We start from the raw sequence: 15,934 nt of genomic DNA, 5'->3' as shown, positions 1-15,934 counted from the left end.
TATATATATATATATATATATATATATATATTTTTATGGAGGGATCCGGTGAGAATAGGTTCATATGTGAGAATTCATACTTATATGAGAACTGATTTTAAATTCAGAACATGCGTCTGAAATTAAAATTTAGAACATCTGAGTAATAATTTAGAACATCTAAGTGAGTAATATGTTTAGAACATTTGATTTAAGAATTAGAACAAGTGATTAAAAATTTATAAAATCTGCTTTATGAAATTTTAAACATATGAGTAAAATTTAGAACATTTGATTTAAGATTATGAACATGTGAATAAAAATTTAGAACAAACAAATATAGAATATAGAAAGTGTGAGTAAAAAATTTAGAACATATGAGTAAAAATATAGAACATACGCTTTAAAATCTGGAACATATAATTAAAAATCTTAGAACACACATTTTAAAATTTAGAACATATAAGTTAAAATTTTGTAACAAGTTATTTAAAATTTATGATATTAAACTTAACTAATTTATGATTTAGAACATGTGAATACTAAATTAGAACATTTGATTTAATTTAGAACACCTAAGGAAAAGTTAAGAACATCATATTTAAAATTTAGAACATACAAGTAAAAATTTAGAACATAAAGAGTGTTCTCATATAAAAAAAATTCTCACGAGAGCCTCCCCCTATATATATATATATATATATCTTCCAAATCTAAATGCTACAGTACTTGACTAAATTAAATACGAGTAATAATACGAAGGAAGACTTGAAGTACCTACTTGGCTTATGTTGTTTTAAAGATGGCACCGGGCTGGGCCAGCCCAAGGCCAGTACAAAAGGCAAAGCACGGGACAGGGATGATGTAGGTACAATACAATACGGCACGTTATTGTGTGTGGACCGCCTTTATTTAGGAGAAGCACGATAAGACATGGACCCAGCACGACAAAGCACGTTAAAATCCATGAAATTTTGCTTAGACAAAACACGGCATGAAATTTTGCCAACCTTTAGAAATTTTAATATATACATAGATACAGATACAGTATTACTGTGAGCGAACATCATAATATATATCCCTTTTTCAGCATCAATTCCGATTCATAGGAAACGTATTTTTTTCATTAAACTAAACTTGAACATTCAGTCACAATAACCAAAACTTCAGATTGAAGAGAAAAATTAAACAGCAAACTGAGCCAAGCATGAACGAAACACTGATATCACATTGCACTGAAGCATGCTTTGCTAAATGACTTTTGTCAGATTCAACTCACTCTTGTTATTGTATGTGGTTAGAAGTCATGAATCTAACAAAAAGCTGAAGGTCGCGTATTCCCTCTGGATTTCTGCTGAGGTGCATCATTCTCTAGTCCAAAAATGCAGCACTTGATGCATCCCATAGCCATTAATCAGTGTTTCAACTACCTTGGATATTTAGTTGTTAGTACCATTATTTACAATGTGGTTGCCTGATTCTGCACAAGTAGTTGCCCGGGAAAAATGCAGAAGATATTTATTGCCTCTCATAAAACTACTCCAGTCCCTTCGTTATAATGGCTACCTTCAGAAGAGTCATTCTCAAATTCCTTGATGAGTTTTTCTATCTGCCTTCGGTATAAAGGCATCAAGTGATCACTAATCATGCTATGCGAAAGCCTCAATTTACTATACAATGCCCTCGGAGTGAGGAATATCCCAACTTTACCCTCCATGGACTGCCTACTTCCACTATCACTTGATGTGACACTGCCTTCATCCTCAGCCACTTCTTGAAGACTGATCAAGTGCATAATTTTTCCTGGTGGGAAAAATCTATGTATTTCTTTACCTTCAGGGGCTGAGCATTCAGGTTCAGTAGCTCCAACCTCTTCCATTGCAGCTTGTTCTTCTTCTCTAATTTCCTTCTCCACATCAACATCCCCTTCAGCTCGATCATAAAGCTCATGCTCAAGTTGCTGCCACAACTCAACTTCGGTCATGAGATCTTCATTTCTTGGGCTCTCCACAAGGTCCTCACCATCTGCAACATCAACATTTAATTCACTCTGCACATGTCTTGCCTCAGAATAAGAGCATCCAGTTTCTGAATTCCACTGTAATCCCTCAGATGAAGATAAAGGAAGATCCGCAGTCTCAGACGTGGATTCACGTGAACATCCGATGAGAGGTTCGGAAGTTTCAGTGATTATAGGAGCAAAATCAGAGGATTGCTCTTGCCCGTCTGACGGCACTGTGTTGGCACGTCTCCGAGGTCCAATGCATGACCATGAAGAAAGCACTGCAGGCCGTCTCAATGCTGCATGAGCCATGCTCTGGGCTCTTTTCATGACAGCCTGTATAATATTACAAAAAGCATTCAAGCATCAGTACAAAATATGGGTCCCTCGGAGCAAATGGAGGATCCACGTTAAAAAGTGAATCCAAAAATTAGTTCCATAGAGTTAAAGAATATGAGAACAATAAGCTAAATACGAGTATAAAAAAAAATAAAAAATAAAAGAAAAAAGAAAAATTAAATCCACATGTAAGGGAGATTACCTGAGTACCACTAGAAACAGGTCGAAGTACAGCGCCAGCACCAGCAACTTTTGCTCTAGCGCTAGCACCCAATGCTGAAGCAGAACGGTACACAGTGCTGAGAATCCTGGTCTGCTCAATTTGATTCCTCAAATCGTTCAGCCATGCTGAGGCTGTCACCTGAATAAAAAATTATGTACGTTACAGATTAACATAATGTCACTTGTCCCTAAAGGCCCAAGTCCTAGAGATAGTTCTTGGCTGAACCAAGTACTTGATATAAAACCCAAAAAAAAAATTAAAAAGATTTAGAGAAAAGACCTCCGCTCGCAAATCATCTACTGATGCCGCTGAGAAGGTTGGGACTAAATCAGCCCCATTTATGATGGAAGTAATTACATCAACACCTGATTCTGCCAATTCCCATGTCATGCAAGCCGCTGTTTTCACATTACAAGTTAGTACAAGAAAGGTTTGCAACAAAATAACTACATACATAATTTAGCATGACTTATTCACAAAATAATTATCCAACAAACTACAGAGCTCTAGAAAATAAATTTTATGATGAAAAACCTGGAGCAAATGTGACACATGACGTGGAAGCTAGTTCCTTCTGCTCACGTAATATGAAAGTTAAAAGAGCTGCAGTGCCCCCACCAAGAGAGTGCCCAACAATCTGCAAGCCAAGTGTAAGCACATTCAGATAAAGCATAATAACCCTAGAACATGAAACTAGTAAACCCAACGATTTGCTGGGCATGAACAGGGATAACAAAAGTAGAATACTGCCACGAAACTAGCAAAATTCCAAGATCAATAAATTCAGAAACATAGAAATAATCTTTAGTTGAGTATTGATGATTCAGCAATCTATAAGCATTCTGCAGATTAGCTGACAGGCAGCAAATGCAGAACACAGCATGTCATACAGGGCATGTCAAGCAGTAAAGAAGCATGAGTAAAGCAATTACTTGTCAACCCGTTTCACCATGTGCAAAACAAATAGGGGAACCAATATTTTGTCCACCTGATATCAAATAACTAATTCACAATTCAAATTAGGAATTCACAATAATGAAGCCAAAAACCGCAGTGGCGTAAGTGTTCTTTTTAAGCAAGGTAAAGGAAATTACAAGATCCTCCACTCCATACATAAACTTCATGCTGAAAAATATAATTGAACTCATGCCAAGGGATCTGAGTCCTCTATTGTAAATAAAATGGTGAGAACCACAATTGCCTATCAGTCGAATGCATGAAGGTGCGTTTAACAAAACCAGTAAAGTGAACAAGATAAATAAATTTTCATTTTAAGACGCAATGCACCAAACATAATCTCGCGATGGCACAAAACATTCCCAGAGATAGATAATTAATTTAAACAAGTCTTCACCTTCAATTTATAATCAGGATGCTCGTCAAGAGCTTTAATAATACATGGTGTTGCTATCTTAGCAATCCATCGAGCAGCTGCAACCATTCCACAGTGCGCATATCCTAAAACCAAATCACTTACACCTCCTTCCTGGACAACAGTGTGATGAAATGGTACAACCGCTCCAGTTACAGCAGTCAGAGTATCCTTGATACTGTGAGTTCCACGAATCAGTAACAGTAAACACTTATCTTTGTGATCTATAAGAACTGTAAATGCGGGCTTCAGAATCTGCAAAGCACAACAAACAGGTTAGTTTCATTCAGTGCTCCCTCCAGAGTCCAGACCAGAACCGCAAACATTATCATCAAATTGGAATTTTGATCTAACAAACATCAGCCATGAACTATTAATAGCTCCCTTCCTCACTTTACTCCCTTTCCTCTGTACCTCACCCAGGGATAATAAGGATTCGAAAAGCCAAACAATATTCATAATCCTTGTGAAGAAGCTTTGTCTAATTTCACAAGCTACTGGAGGGCTGGCATAATCCCATACTCCTCCCTAGCCCCTTCCCCCCACCCCAATTATACAATCTATTAAATGCCAATGTTACTTAAAAATAGAAATTTTCTATACAAAAGCATGTAAATTTCTTTGCAATGGTTAGTGAGCATATAGTTGGATGATTTTAAGCAGCTTTCCAAGGTTTGACAGTCTTGACACTTAACTAACTTACTACAATTCAATTTTCTCATTTTCCTTTGTTATAGTTATTTGCCTATTTTAACATATCCAAAATTTTAATTTTTCAACTTAAATTTCAAACATTAAATCTCTACCGGCACATCAATTCTCTTTAGTCATTTCACAAATCCAAGTTCATACAAATCCTATAAATTTGACAGTTAAACACCTTGAAAAAAATGCAATGCTCAATAAGTGACATCTTTTATCATAACTCAATAAAAAGAAAGTTTTGGTTGTTATGAGCAAGTGACTGTAGTAGAAGGTTAAAAAATTTTCCATGGAAAACTATAACATTCTTTTTGATAGCTCCCTCTGACCCGCATATTAATTAAAATACTAGCTTTTCAAAGCCACAATTTGTAAAAGCTGAAGTTCCTATGATAAAAGATGTAGGAAGTGATTTTTTTTTTTTTTTTTGACTGACGGAAGAGATATTTTTAAATACTATGTTCATCATATAACTAATGTATCCTAACTACAGCCCCTAAGATTGGAATCCTAACTTCACCCCTGCAAAGCACATGAAACAGAGAAAAACAAGGGGAAAAAAACCCCACAAAATGCAAAAAGATGCACCAGAATAATCCTTGATTTACATTAAGGAAATGCACCATCATTTACCCCAGCTTTAGGTTCCTGAAGAAGAACATCTTCTAAAGTATAGCCTGTCTCCTCCAAAAACAGTGGGAAAGGCTTCTTTGAAAAATGCCAGCAAAGAGTCAACAACTTCAGGAGATATTTAAGTTCCACAGCTATTTCTGGCCCCTTTAACTGTACACTGTCGTTTCCTCCAAATACATCTTGGACACATAAGTTTCCCTGGAAAGAAGTTTTACATTAGATAATTAGCCAAGCAAGACCCAAAGCCATGTACATTTAGGCACCTAAGTAATAAACAGTAGCACTAGTATAGCTGATAAGCAGCTGGAACTATGAATAAATTAGCACTCCAAATTTAGTCAATTTCTAAGCAACAAATTTAGATTTAAAAAAAAAAAAAATCAAAAAAAAAAACAAACAAAAAGGTCCTGGATAAAAAAGATCAAAGAGAGAACATGACCAAACAACCTAAGAAGAGTAAGAAGATTAAGGACTTGAAATGGAACAGTTATGACTCCCCACTCACAAGGAAGCATAAAAAGAAATGAAGAAACACATAAAAATATCTAATTCAAATGATGAATAAAAAGTAGCCCAGATCAACATAGAGTTCCATAATTATATGAAACACTAAAGTCATGAATCCTTATGCCACTGTACACCAGATAATTGGCTTGATCACAACTTACAAAACCCTTGAGACAGTCCTAAGAGAAAAATATTGAATAAGTGTAATAGAACATGAGTATAATTGTTTGTTATCAGCAAATAAATAGCAATTGGATACTTATCATTTTAGATAGAAAAATTTTATATCACTAGTCCCAAGATTCCCAACAATGGATGTATTTATTTCCAAAAATCACAATTACGGTTTCTTCTAGTAAATCAAAGCTATTGGATGTATCTTCCCAAAATAAACTGGTTTCCACCGATCTTTCATATGTGACTGACAATTATTAAATTTTTTCTACTAAACAATCAGCCCCTATCTCCTGTCTCCCCCTTCCCATGCACCACAACAAACTCCTCAGTCCTCCCCCACCAAAACTCCAAGACACACCTAGGAGCCTACTCTTCTCCCTTTGTCAACTGAAATTAAGGCTTTCTCCCTCTGACAAAAAACCTAATTGTCGTTGCCAATCTCATCTCTCTCTCACTCCTTCCTTATCGGTATGGTGTACTCACCTTCTCTCGGTTTTCTCTCTCTCATTTTATAAGAATGTGTTAATAGTGACTATTTTGGAGTTTTGATTTTTTTTTTTTAAGTAGTGGTGCTTAGAAGAAGACTGCCTAGAAAAAGACAGTTGTAGCAGTGAATAATGGAGTTGGCAATACCAACCCATTTTACATGGATGTACGGCCTTTGCCTAACAGGCTTAGATAACTTAGTAAGGGAAATTGATAGGCAATGGTGTTTGCTAACAAGTGATGAAAGAGTTGGTAGTGGATGGGGTGTGTGATGGTGGTTGGGCTGGCTGGGTTGGTCAAGAAAGGGAGTGGTGGTTGGCTGGGAAAGAAGTGAGACTGAGTCAAGACAAGGCATATTGGGGATTGGATTAGCTAAGGCAGGGAAGGAAGACAATCAGAGGAGAAAAGAGGTAAAAGAGTGAAATAAATAAATAAATAAAATAATAGCTAATTAACAGGAATCAGGTAACATAGATCCATTATGAGAAGGTACCCTCTAAAGTTAGGATTATTCCATAACCAGCAGTTAAGAATAATCTAGAAAGACCATCCATAGTTGGATTATTATTCTGGAATTTACCTTTTAGAAATGCAAAATAAAAGCTCCAAATGTTATATAGTCAATCTTTGGCTCCCTATCCCCTAAGAACATACTTTTCTAAGATCATCGCCTTCGAAGCTGTTTTAAGCTCACACTAGTGCATCAGCTATGTCACAATAAAATGAAATCAATGTTGACCCTTGACCTGTAAACCTCAAGTGTACAGGACAAGTAAGCTAACTAATCAAGTAATCATCCATGCTCTGTGTACTATAACTAACTCGGCCATACATAAGAAGTTTTGTTCTTAATTTGCATATTCCTTAACATACTTCCCCATCAAATCAATGATCAATCTAAATGACTAGATGTAAGCTACATTAGCAGGACAATAATTTATACGACATAAACAACAGCTAATCATGACCAGCAAAAGGGTGCAATATACAATGATAAGCGTTGCTAAAGGACGATGACAAACTTCCACAACACCTCCCCCCCCCCCCCCCCAATTTAAACCTAATCAACTACACAAACTATATGTAATTATGATATGTCAATCATAAGCAATCCCTACGCTCCCTTAATGAGCTCAACCATTGGCACCAAAAAGTTTCCAACTTTCAAAAGAGGCAACTGGTTCGAATCCTTAAAAAACACCCCATGAAATAACATTGGTACTAGATATTATCTAGGACAAAACTTATTGACTTCAATGGTTATGAGACACAAACAAAGTACAAACACTAAGCAGTAGCATACTAATACAACACAATCAAAGTGAACAAAAATAAACAAATGAAGGCATACCTGCCTCTTCAAAAGAAAGCTAATGCCAAAGGCCAAATCCCCAATAGGCCACTTCCCCAAAGTCTCAGAATATGTAAACCGGAGCGTCTCCGATAAGGTTGAAATCGTCTCCAACCACGTCGCGGGTGCTCGAATTAATCTAGTAGAAACCCTCTCAATCCCTAAAGGACCATTATTTCCGGTTATAACCGCAACATTTTCCTCTTCATCAATCTCAACTGTACCCGATTGCAACTTCTTGTTTAAGGTATAATACAATAGTGCAGCTGCACCAGCAGCTGATGCCATTGTTACTGTTGCCATTAGCTTTGAATAATCTCTACGAAATTAAATTCCACACAAAAAATCAATAAACTTACATAAAATTAATTACTTAATATTAATATCACAAATTGCACTCAAATTCAAATTTCTAATAATTACAGCAATTTCTAACAAACTAATTCAACACAAACCGAATTCAACTAAAAACAATAACAGTGTTAAGCAGAAGAGCTTCACCTGAACATAATAATTCAACAAATACAAGATAATTAAATCGCAAAAACCCTAAAAAATCCAAAATTGAATATTTCTATTTTAAATCAAATAATCACGATGAAACTAAAATTAAAACTGAAAAAGGAGAGAGAAATTGAAAAGAAAGAGCAAATTAAAGCAACGAAAAAGAAGGAATGAGAAGAAACCTGGCATAAAAATTCCGGAAAATTTGGAAAATTGAAAAAAAGAATATGCGATTTTGGGGAAGATCTCTTGCTTTTCTCTCTCCTTAAAACTACAAAAAAAAAAAAAAAAAAAAAAAAAAAGGGGTTAAGGTTTTTGGATCGAAGCAAAGAAGTTTAAGGATTGGAGGAAATTGAGAGGTTAACGTTACTTGGTTTTTTTTTTTTTTTTTTTTTTTTTTGTGTGTGAATTTAATTTTATGTTTGGGTTTTTATTTGTGTATGAAATTGTAATTCTAAGGAGTTTTGGTTTTTTTGGGTGTTTGTGTTTCCTTTATTAGTAAGGCAGGTATTGAATGTTGTGAATAGTAGTAACCGACTTCTACCGGCTAAACAACGTATGAAAGTTTGCCTGATTTGGTTCATCACAAAAAACGCGGGTTTGTATTTTATTCTCTTCTTCTTTCCCTAAGTTTGTTGAATTTTGTGTGCTTGCGAGGTAAATCTTAATTAATGATGGAAATAATATAAAGCTTAAATAAATACAAAGTGTTTGGGTACTAAAATAGTCATACACATTTTAATCGAGGGTAATTTTACCTTTATAGGCCCAAATGGCATAAAAAGGTCTAAAAGGTCCAAAATCAGTCAAATGCATTAATAATTTAATATGGCCCATAATTGCCCATATACGGGTTCACAATACACCCACTATATACTACTATATATACCCCTCAAGGGGCCAAAGGTATAGGGAGGTCACTCTTATCATTTAAGATGATCATATTCCTCAACTCTCTCCCCTAAACTCCTCTAAAAATATGCATTGTTTGGCTACTAACTTGTGCGTCGGAGGCTCCGCCTCGGGGTCCACCCCCGGGGCTCGAGGTTTATTTTGCAGGTCCTTTCAAGCCCCAAATTCGAGGTCCACAAGCAGCCCTACAAGGCCCGATTTGCTCATTTTTTGCCGAAACACAAAGTACCTTTCACAAAATCATATGAATTAATGACATAATTTACTAAATATCTCAACGGTAAAAATCGCAACAGGAGAAAAAAAAATAAATGAAAAAATACATTATTTCACTCCTACGGGCATGTCTGGAATTCCACTATTATTAAGGGGATAATATCTAATAGGGTAGATTGCTATATTCTACTAAAGTAGGCCTGACAAACGAGTCGTTCGGGTTGGGTTCAAATCATGTCAATTCAGCTCAGGTCAATTTTGGGTCAGCAAATATTCGGGTCGGGTTAATTCTGATTTTAGGTCAGCACTTCGAGTCGGGTCAATGTTTATGATCACTTTTCGAGTCAGTTTCAGGTCGGGTCAATTCGGATCAGGCCAAGTTTGTGTCGGGTCACCAAATTAAATTCACTAACAAAAAATAGTTGGAAAAATAAAGTAAAATCGTTAAAAAAAAATTAAAAAAACGTGAGTACCTATTACTTATTAGGAAAGAAAGAAGCTCTAAACTACGTAATTAACCCATTCACCCTATTCATTTCAGGAATCGAGTCGGGTCGCCTCGAGTCGGGTCGATTCGGGTTAAAATCAGGTCGAGTCAAGTTCGGGTTTTGGGTCAATTTCGGGTCGGGTCATTTTGGGCATTAGGTCACATTTGGGTGAACTCCATTTTCGGATCGAGTTCAGGTTCGGGTCGAGGTAGTTCGGGGTTGGGTCATTTTCAGGTCAATGATTTCGAGTAATTTCGGGCCACGGGTCGAGTTTGGAGAGTATTAATTAATTTTCTAAGGTTTGGCAACAATATTGGGGTAAAGACCACCACTTCATGGCAATGGGCAACAACCACCATGTCATTGATAAATTTGAGACCACTACATTGCCTCACTTGAAAAATCAAAAGCCCTAACCTTTTGTTCAACTATCTCTTCAACCAATGGCTAAAATTCAAGATACTTGTTAGTAATTTGCCATAAATGATTAGCTATGATGGCGGCTAGCAGCTTCCATCGGGTGGGTATAATGGAAGCCAACAACTTCAATTGGGTGGGAGGGATATGGAGGTGAAGGAGATAGTATATAGCAAGGGAGGATGAAGTGTATAAAGTGTATAGGAGAGGAGTTTTTTTTTTTTTTTTACAAGGAAAAATAGTTATGCTAGGGGGGTGGGTAATTATAACCTCCTTTTGAGGGGGAATAGGTTACCCCCACTAATTAATTACCCTATCTAGATCCAAACTTAAAAAATTCCGAAGTTATTACTCGTGTATTTTTTCCTCTCCCGTTACACCCATTCCAGGCAGGCCCTAAGGAGGATTGTTCTACCGCGCTAAAATTCTGCATAAGTTAATTTGGATTTTTTTATTTTTTTTTTAAATGTTAGATCTACAAGAACATGTGATGAGAATCAATCTTATAATTTACTAAAATCATAAGGGAATCTCTAACCACCTGAAATGTCCTCACTCTCATTTAGCAGATTAGTAAAGTTCTATCTCACTCTCATTTAGTGGATTAGTGAACTAGACATTTTGAGGATGAGGGTAGAAAATTGGATCTCCAACTTCGAATACATAGAAATTAAAGGCTCTTACTCAAAATTGATAGAAATTAAAGGCTCTTACTCAAAATTGAAAGGTAAAATCAATATCATTAAGGGTCTGTTCATATTTACTTATTTTCAGTTCAGTTTAGTTCAGTTCAGCTCCAATCAGTTCAGTTCAGTTCAGTTCAGATCAGTTCAGCTCCAATGAGTTCAGTTCAGTTTAGTTCAGCTCTTAATTTCCCTCTCTCATAAAATATTCATTTCAGCTTAGTTCAGTTCAGTTCAGCTCCAATCAGTTCAGTTCAGTTCAGCTTCAATCAGTTCAGTTCGGTTCAGTTCAGTAAATATGAACAGGCCTTAAGTCTAACTTGATCTGATAACTCGTTGTCCTGCGCGAATAGAATCATACGGAATACGGAGTACATGGGAGTATGGCTGGAATGTACTTTTATAAGCTTGGATTTTAGCTAAAAGGATTAGTGGGCCACTCCTGTAACCCAATTTTGTTATGGGCTTGTATTGTTCATATATGGCCCAATCTTCGTGGCCTTACCATAAAGCATTATTTGATAATTTTCAGTTCATTATTGCATGTATTGTCAGTTTCCCCCAATCGTTTTTTTTTTTGTTTTTTTTTTTTTTGGACAAAGTTTCCCCCAATCGTTGAATTCACAAATCACAACATCTAATCTTCTTGTATCGTTTAGACGTTTACTACACACTACAGAGTATTAACTTAATACGGAATATTGTACTTCATCTGTTCTTTAATTTCCTTATACTTTTCACAGTTAGTCTTTACATTGATATTTTATCCCACTTTTTTAATATACTACGTAGTTTGTTACATTTTTACCTTTTAGAGTTCGTTTTGATTTGCTGAACTGAACACAGTTGAACTGATTGGAATTAAACTGAACTGAATATTTTATGAGAGAAGAAAATTAGAAAATGAACTGATTAGAGATGAAGTGAACTGAACTCAATTGAACTGATTGGAATTAAACTGAACTGAATATTTTATGAGAGAAGAAAATTAGAAAATGAACTGATAAGAGATGAAGTGAACTGAACTGAAATTAAGCCGAAGAGAACAAGTCCTTAGTCTCATACTACTTTCAATGTACAAATGAGTAAATGACTCGCTTTAGATTTTTCTTTTACACATATTACCCGGCTTTAGTAATTCTTCTTAATTAGTGTGCAAAAATGTGCAAAGTCATACAAATTTTTTATTGTATTATTACTAGTATTTTTTAAAATAAATAAATAAAACTAATGTAAGGAAAATGGTTTGTGTTATTGTACTTTGAACTTTTGAAGTGTTTGAACTAGTTTGATATCAGCTTATGGTCATGTTTGGTAATTAGAGTTTTGATAAAAAAAAAAAAAATAGCTTATTTGACCAAGTTAGACGTTTGACTACGAAAATCATCTAATTTGGTTGTTTGGTAAATGAGCTTATTTAAAGAGCTGATTGGGGCAAATTAGCTAATTTGTAAAAGGCTAAAAAATAGAGCTTTTTCTCAAACATTAGATTATTGATATTCAATTGTTATAATTTAAAGTTACTGACGATTAAAGATATTATTGGTTATTTGGTTAAAGCTTTGTATCTGCATATATGTCATGTCAGTATGATGCATTAAAAAACATAGGGAGTATTATAAAAGGAATTTTGATATAGACTGAAATTGGATAAAGATATTAATGTAAAATATAACCATTTGATAAAAGTACATGAAACTATTGTGTTTCAATAGAGGTGAAAGAAACGGCTAAGGGCAATGATGTGGGTGAAATGGTTATATTTTGCAAGTTGGTCCAACCACAGCTGAATCAGGTTTGGAGACCTAAAAAAAAATGAATACCACATACAATAGTTAAGACCAGGCTCCCAAATAGAATGTTTAACCTATATCTAATGCTTCTAAATGTCACGTTGTTTGATAATATGACTTCATGAATATGGTTAAAATGCTCTTCCAACCATTATAATCATAATCCACTATCTTTATATTCATCGTAAATAGATTTTTAGATACATCTGCATAAATATATAAAAGTATTTAATTTAAAAAAAAAAAAAAAAAAAAGAAAATTGATCCTATAGATACTTTGCCCGAAATGCTTCTATTAGGATCCACTCAAACTAATAACTTATGTAATGTGTCACTATATCAACTAAAGCATAATAAATTAACATTAATATATTATGTCATGCCTCATGTGTCTTTGTATTAACATATTAATAAATTACTTAAGTACAATTTAACCCCAAAATGATGGCAAGTAATCGTATCTTTTTTTTTCCTAGCCTCGTGAAAAAGTGAATAGAGTAGTGTGGAGTGGTTTCCTTGTCTTTATTCTGCTGTTCTCATTCATTTGGTTTCAAATCTCAGTGCAAAGCTACGCACATGCTCATCATTAGCTAACACCAATACGGCAAGATATGCATTATTCTCATTCCTTTACTAGATTAAAAGCATAATTATTAATTAACGCAGTTTTGGCCCCATTAATTGCATAATTACTTATTATTTTAATGTTAACTTTATTTATTTTGCTTTTAAATTGTTACTATTGTCGTGGGCTGTGGTCCATGCTCCAGCTGAATGACTTGAATCTTGAATGAATGAAATCAATGAATGATATTAGACATTATACAGTACAGTACTATCGATTGTCCTATCTGATTTTGTTTAAAATAAAATAAATATTGTCCTTTCTGGAAGGTTCAACAAATAAAATAATGCAAGAATTATACGGAGTATTATTAGTTTTTTTTTTCCTTAATTTATGGACTTATCTTCTTTAACTTATTAAAAATAGTCACTACTCCATGTTTAATTTTAGATTTTTTTTTTTTTTTTTTTTTTTGAGGAAAATTTAATTTTAGATAAGGAAAATTTGCAAATTGCAGCCATTTAAAGTTTGTATTTTGCAAATTGCAGCCATTTAATTTTTTTTTTGCAAATTGCAGCCCAAAAGTTCATATAAATTGTAAATTGCAGCCCGATTCAACTTTTTCATCGGTTTACAAGTTGAAAAATCTTCGATTAAGGTTTTAGGGTCCATTAGGGTTCCAAATTGAGCTCGGAATTAGCAAAAAAAATAACACAAGTATCTCGTTTTGCGTAACAAAAATGTATCGATTTGTGGGAAACTGTAAATATGAGATACTTACGTTGCAATTTACAATTTATACGAACTTTTGAGCTGTAATTTGCAAAAAAAAATTTAAATGACTGCAATTTGCAAAATACGAATTTTAAATGGCTGCAATTTGCAAATTTTCCTTTAGATAATTGAATAAGCCTATAAGATTTTTCCTAATAATTTATTAAAGTTAGAGATGCATGATAAAATTACTCGCAAATCAATGTAACTAATTTTATATTTACATTTTTTTTTCTTTATGTCCATTTTTAGCTCCTTATATGTAAAGTTAGGGGCTATGTACAACATTTTTAATTTCTTATCTCTTGTTGTCCACCTTATTATCACTTTTTTTTTCTTTTTTAAGCACTTATTATCACTTATCTTAGAAGAAAGCTCAAAAGAGGACAAAATAATTTAGTTATGATAAGCTAAGGGTGGTCCAAATTCATTTTTGTAGCTAAAAGTAATTAATAATAAAGTCTAATAAATTTGGTAAGTTTATATGGTATAAAGTATGTTTAGACAAGTACAAATTAGGTGAATAAAAACACCTTCTTAACATAATTACTCCAATTATTCATCTTTTATAAAATAAACCAAATATAACTCCATTGTTCTAGTTACAACTTTTAATCTCTTGCTTATTCATATCCTTAATTATTGTAATGATGTATACATTGTATTTTTTTTTTTTTTTTGTTTAATACTCATGTATGTAAGCTGATACAAGATCTTACTAGATTCATGTTGTACGCCTGTACGGTGTATTCTATGTTTTTTCAAAAGAAAATAGCTAACCGGGTGCATTATTGTTATGATTTACACTATTAAAACCAACTAAGATCTCATCACGCAAGACCAATAAAGAATAAGCTATTATTCTTATTATCTTTGCTACTCCGTAATTTTTTTTATGTTTCACATTCAATTTCGTATGCTAAATAATTTGTATAAAATTTTGATCGAGAGTGCTTATTCTTATTTATTCTTATTATTATTATTTTGAAACAATTATCTTTTTTTTTAAAAAACAATATTCTTAGTTATTGTTTGCCTTTTAAAATATAAAATTAATTAATACGGAGTATTTTATAACTTAAATAATACGGAATATCTATTAACTATTACTAAAACAGAAGTTGCTGATATCACCATTGCCGACGTGTCGCTTTTTCAATAAAAAAATTTCCGCCTATAACTGCAATGATGATGTCATTTTTTTTTTGGAAAGGTATCATATTTAACATTTTTGATATTTAAATATTGGAATCTTCTATATTACAATTAAAATCTATTAATTTATCATAGGAAATTGAAACAATTTTAAATAGCACACTAATTAATGATCTCTTGCATTAACTATAAATTCAACAACGTTAATATCATAATTATGATTAAAATAAAAAAAATTACAATTGAAAAGTATACGTAATTCTTATTTATATTCATTTATAATAGCGATTTATTTTTAAAATGTACAGATCAAAAAGACTTTATATAAACCGTGCATCGCACGGGTTCTAACCTAGTATTTTGATATTAAGAGTAAAATCCAATACATCACCTGTCAACATGTTCAAAGTATTAAAAAATTAGAGAATTTATTTTCAAACTAGGTAAGACCATTACTTAAATTAATCCATTTTGGCCGGTGAACTTCCCATTCCATCCTTTCATATTTCAACGTGTCAAATATCAAATGGTCCAATTCCTAACAAAGCAACCATAACCAATTTTGCTACACTCCTGAAAACAACACTCAAATTTTTTAATCCTATTTATTCCCCCCTTATAAAAAAAACCCTCAAAAATACCAAAAGTCAAGAATA

At 33.6% G+C, this 15,934-nt stretch overlaps 1 protein-coding gene across 1 annotated transcript; it reads right to left on the bottom strand.

Annotated features, from left to right (window-relative positions):
• Positions 1-1,053: 1,053 nt before the first annotated feature.
• Positions 1,054-8,804, bottom strand: LOC145624388 (uncharacterized). Its single transcript, XM_081677416.1, has 8 exons — positions 8,458-8,804; positions 7,772-8,088; positions 5,251-5,448; positions 3,898-4,170; positions 3,078-3,180; positions 2,823-2,941; positions 2,523-2,681; positions 1,054-2,317 (listed from the first exon to the last, which is right to left on the bottom strand). Exons 1-8 carry the CDS (start codon positions 8,462-8,464, stop codon positions 1,508-1,510), a joined length of 1,986 nt encoding a protein of 661 aa, XP_081533542.1. The 5' UTR covers positions 8,465-8,804; the 3' UTR covers positions 1,054-1,507.
• Positions 8,805-15,934: the final 7,130 nt, after the last annotated feature.

The sequence above is a fragment of the Chenopodium album genome, chromosome 3, assembly GCF_948465745.1.
Source record: "Chenopodium album chromosome 3, dcCheAlbu1.1, whole genome shotgun sequence".
Taxonomy (NCBI): domain Eukaryota; kingdom Viridiplantae; phylum Streptophyta; class Magnoliopsida; order Caryophyllales; family Amaranthaceae; genus Chenopodium; species Chenopodium album.
The sequence above is the reverse complement of the archived record's forward strand: the minus strand, read 5'-3'. Positions and strand labels throughout refer to the sequence as shown.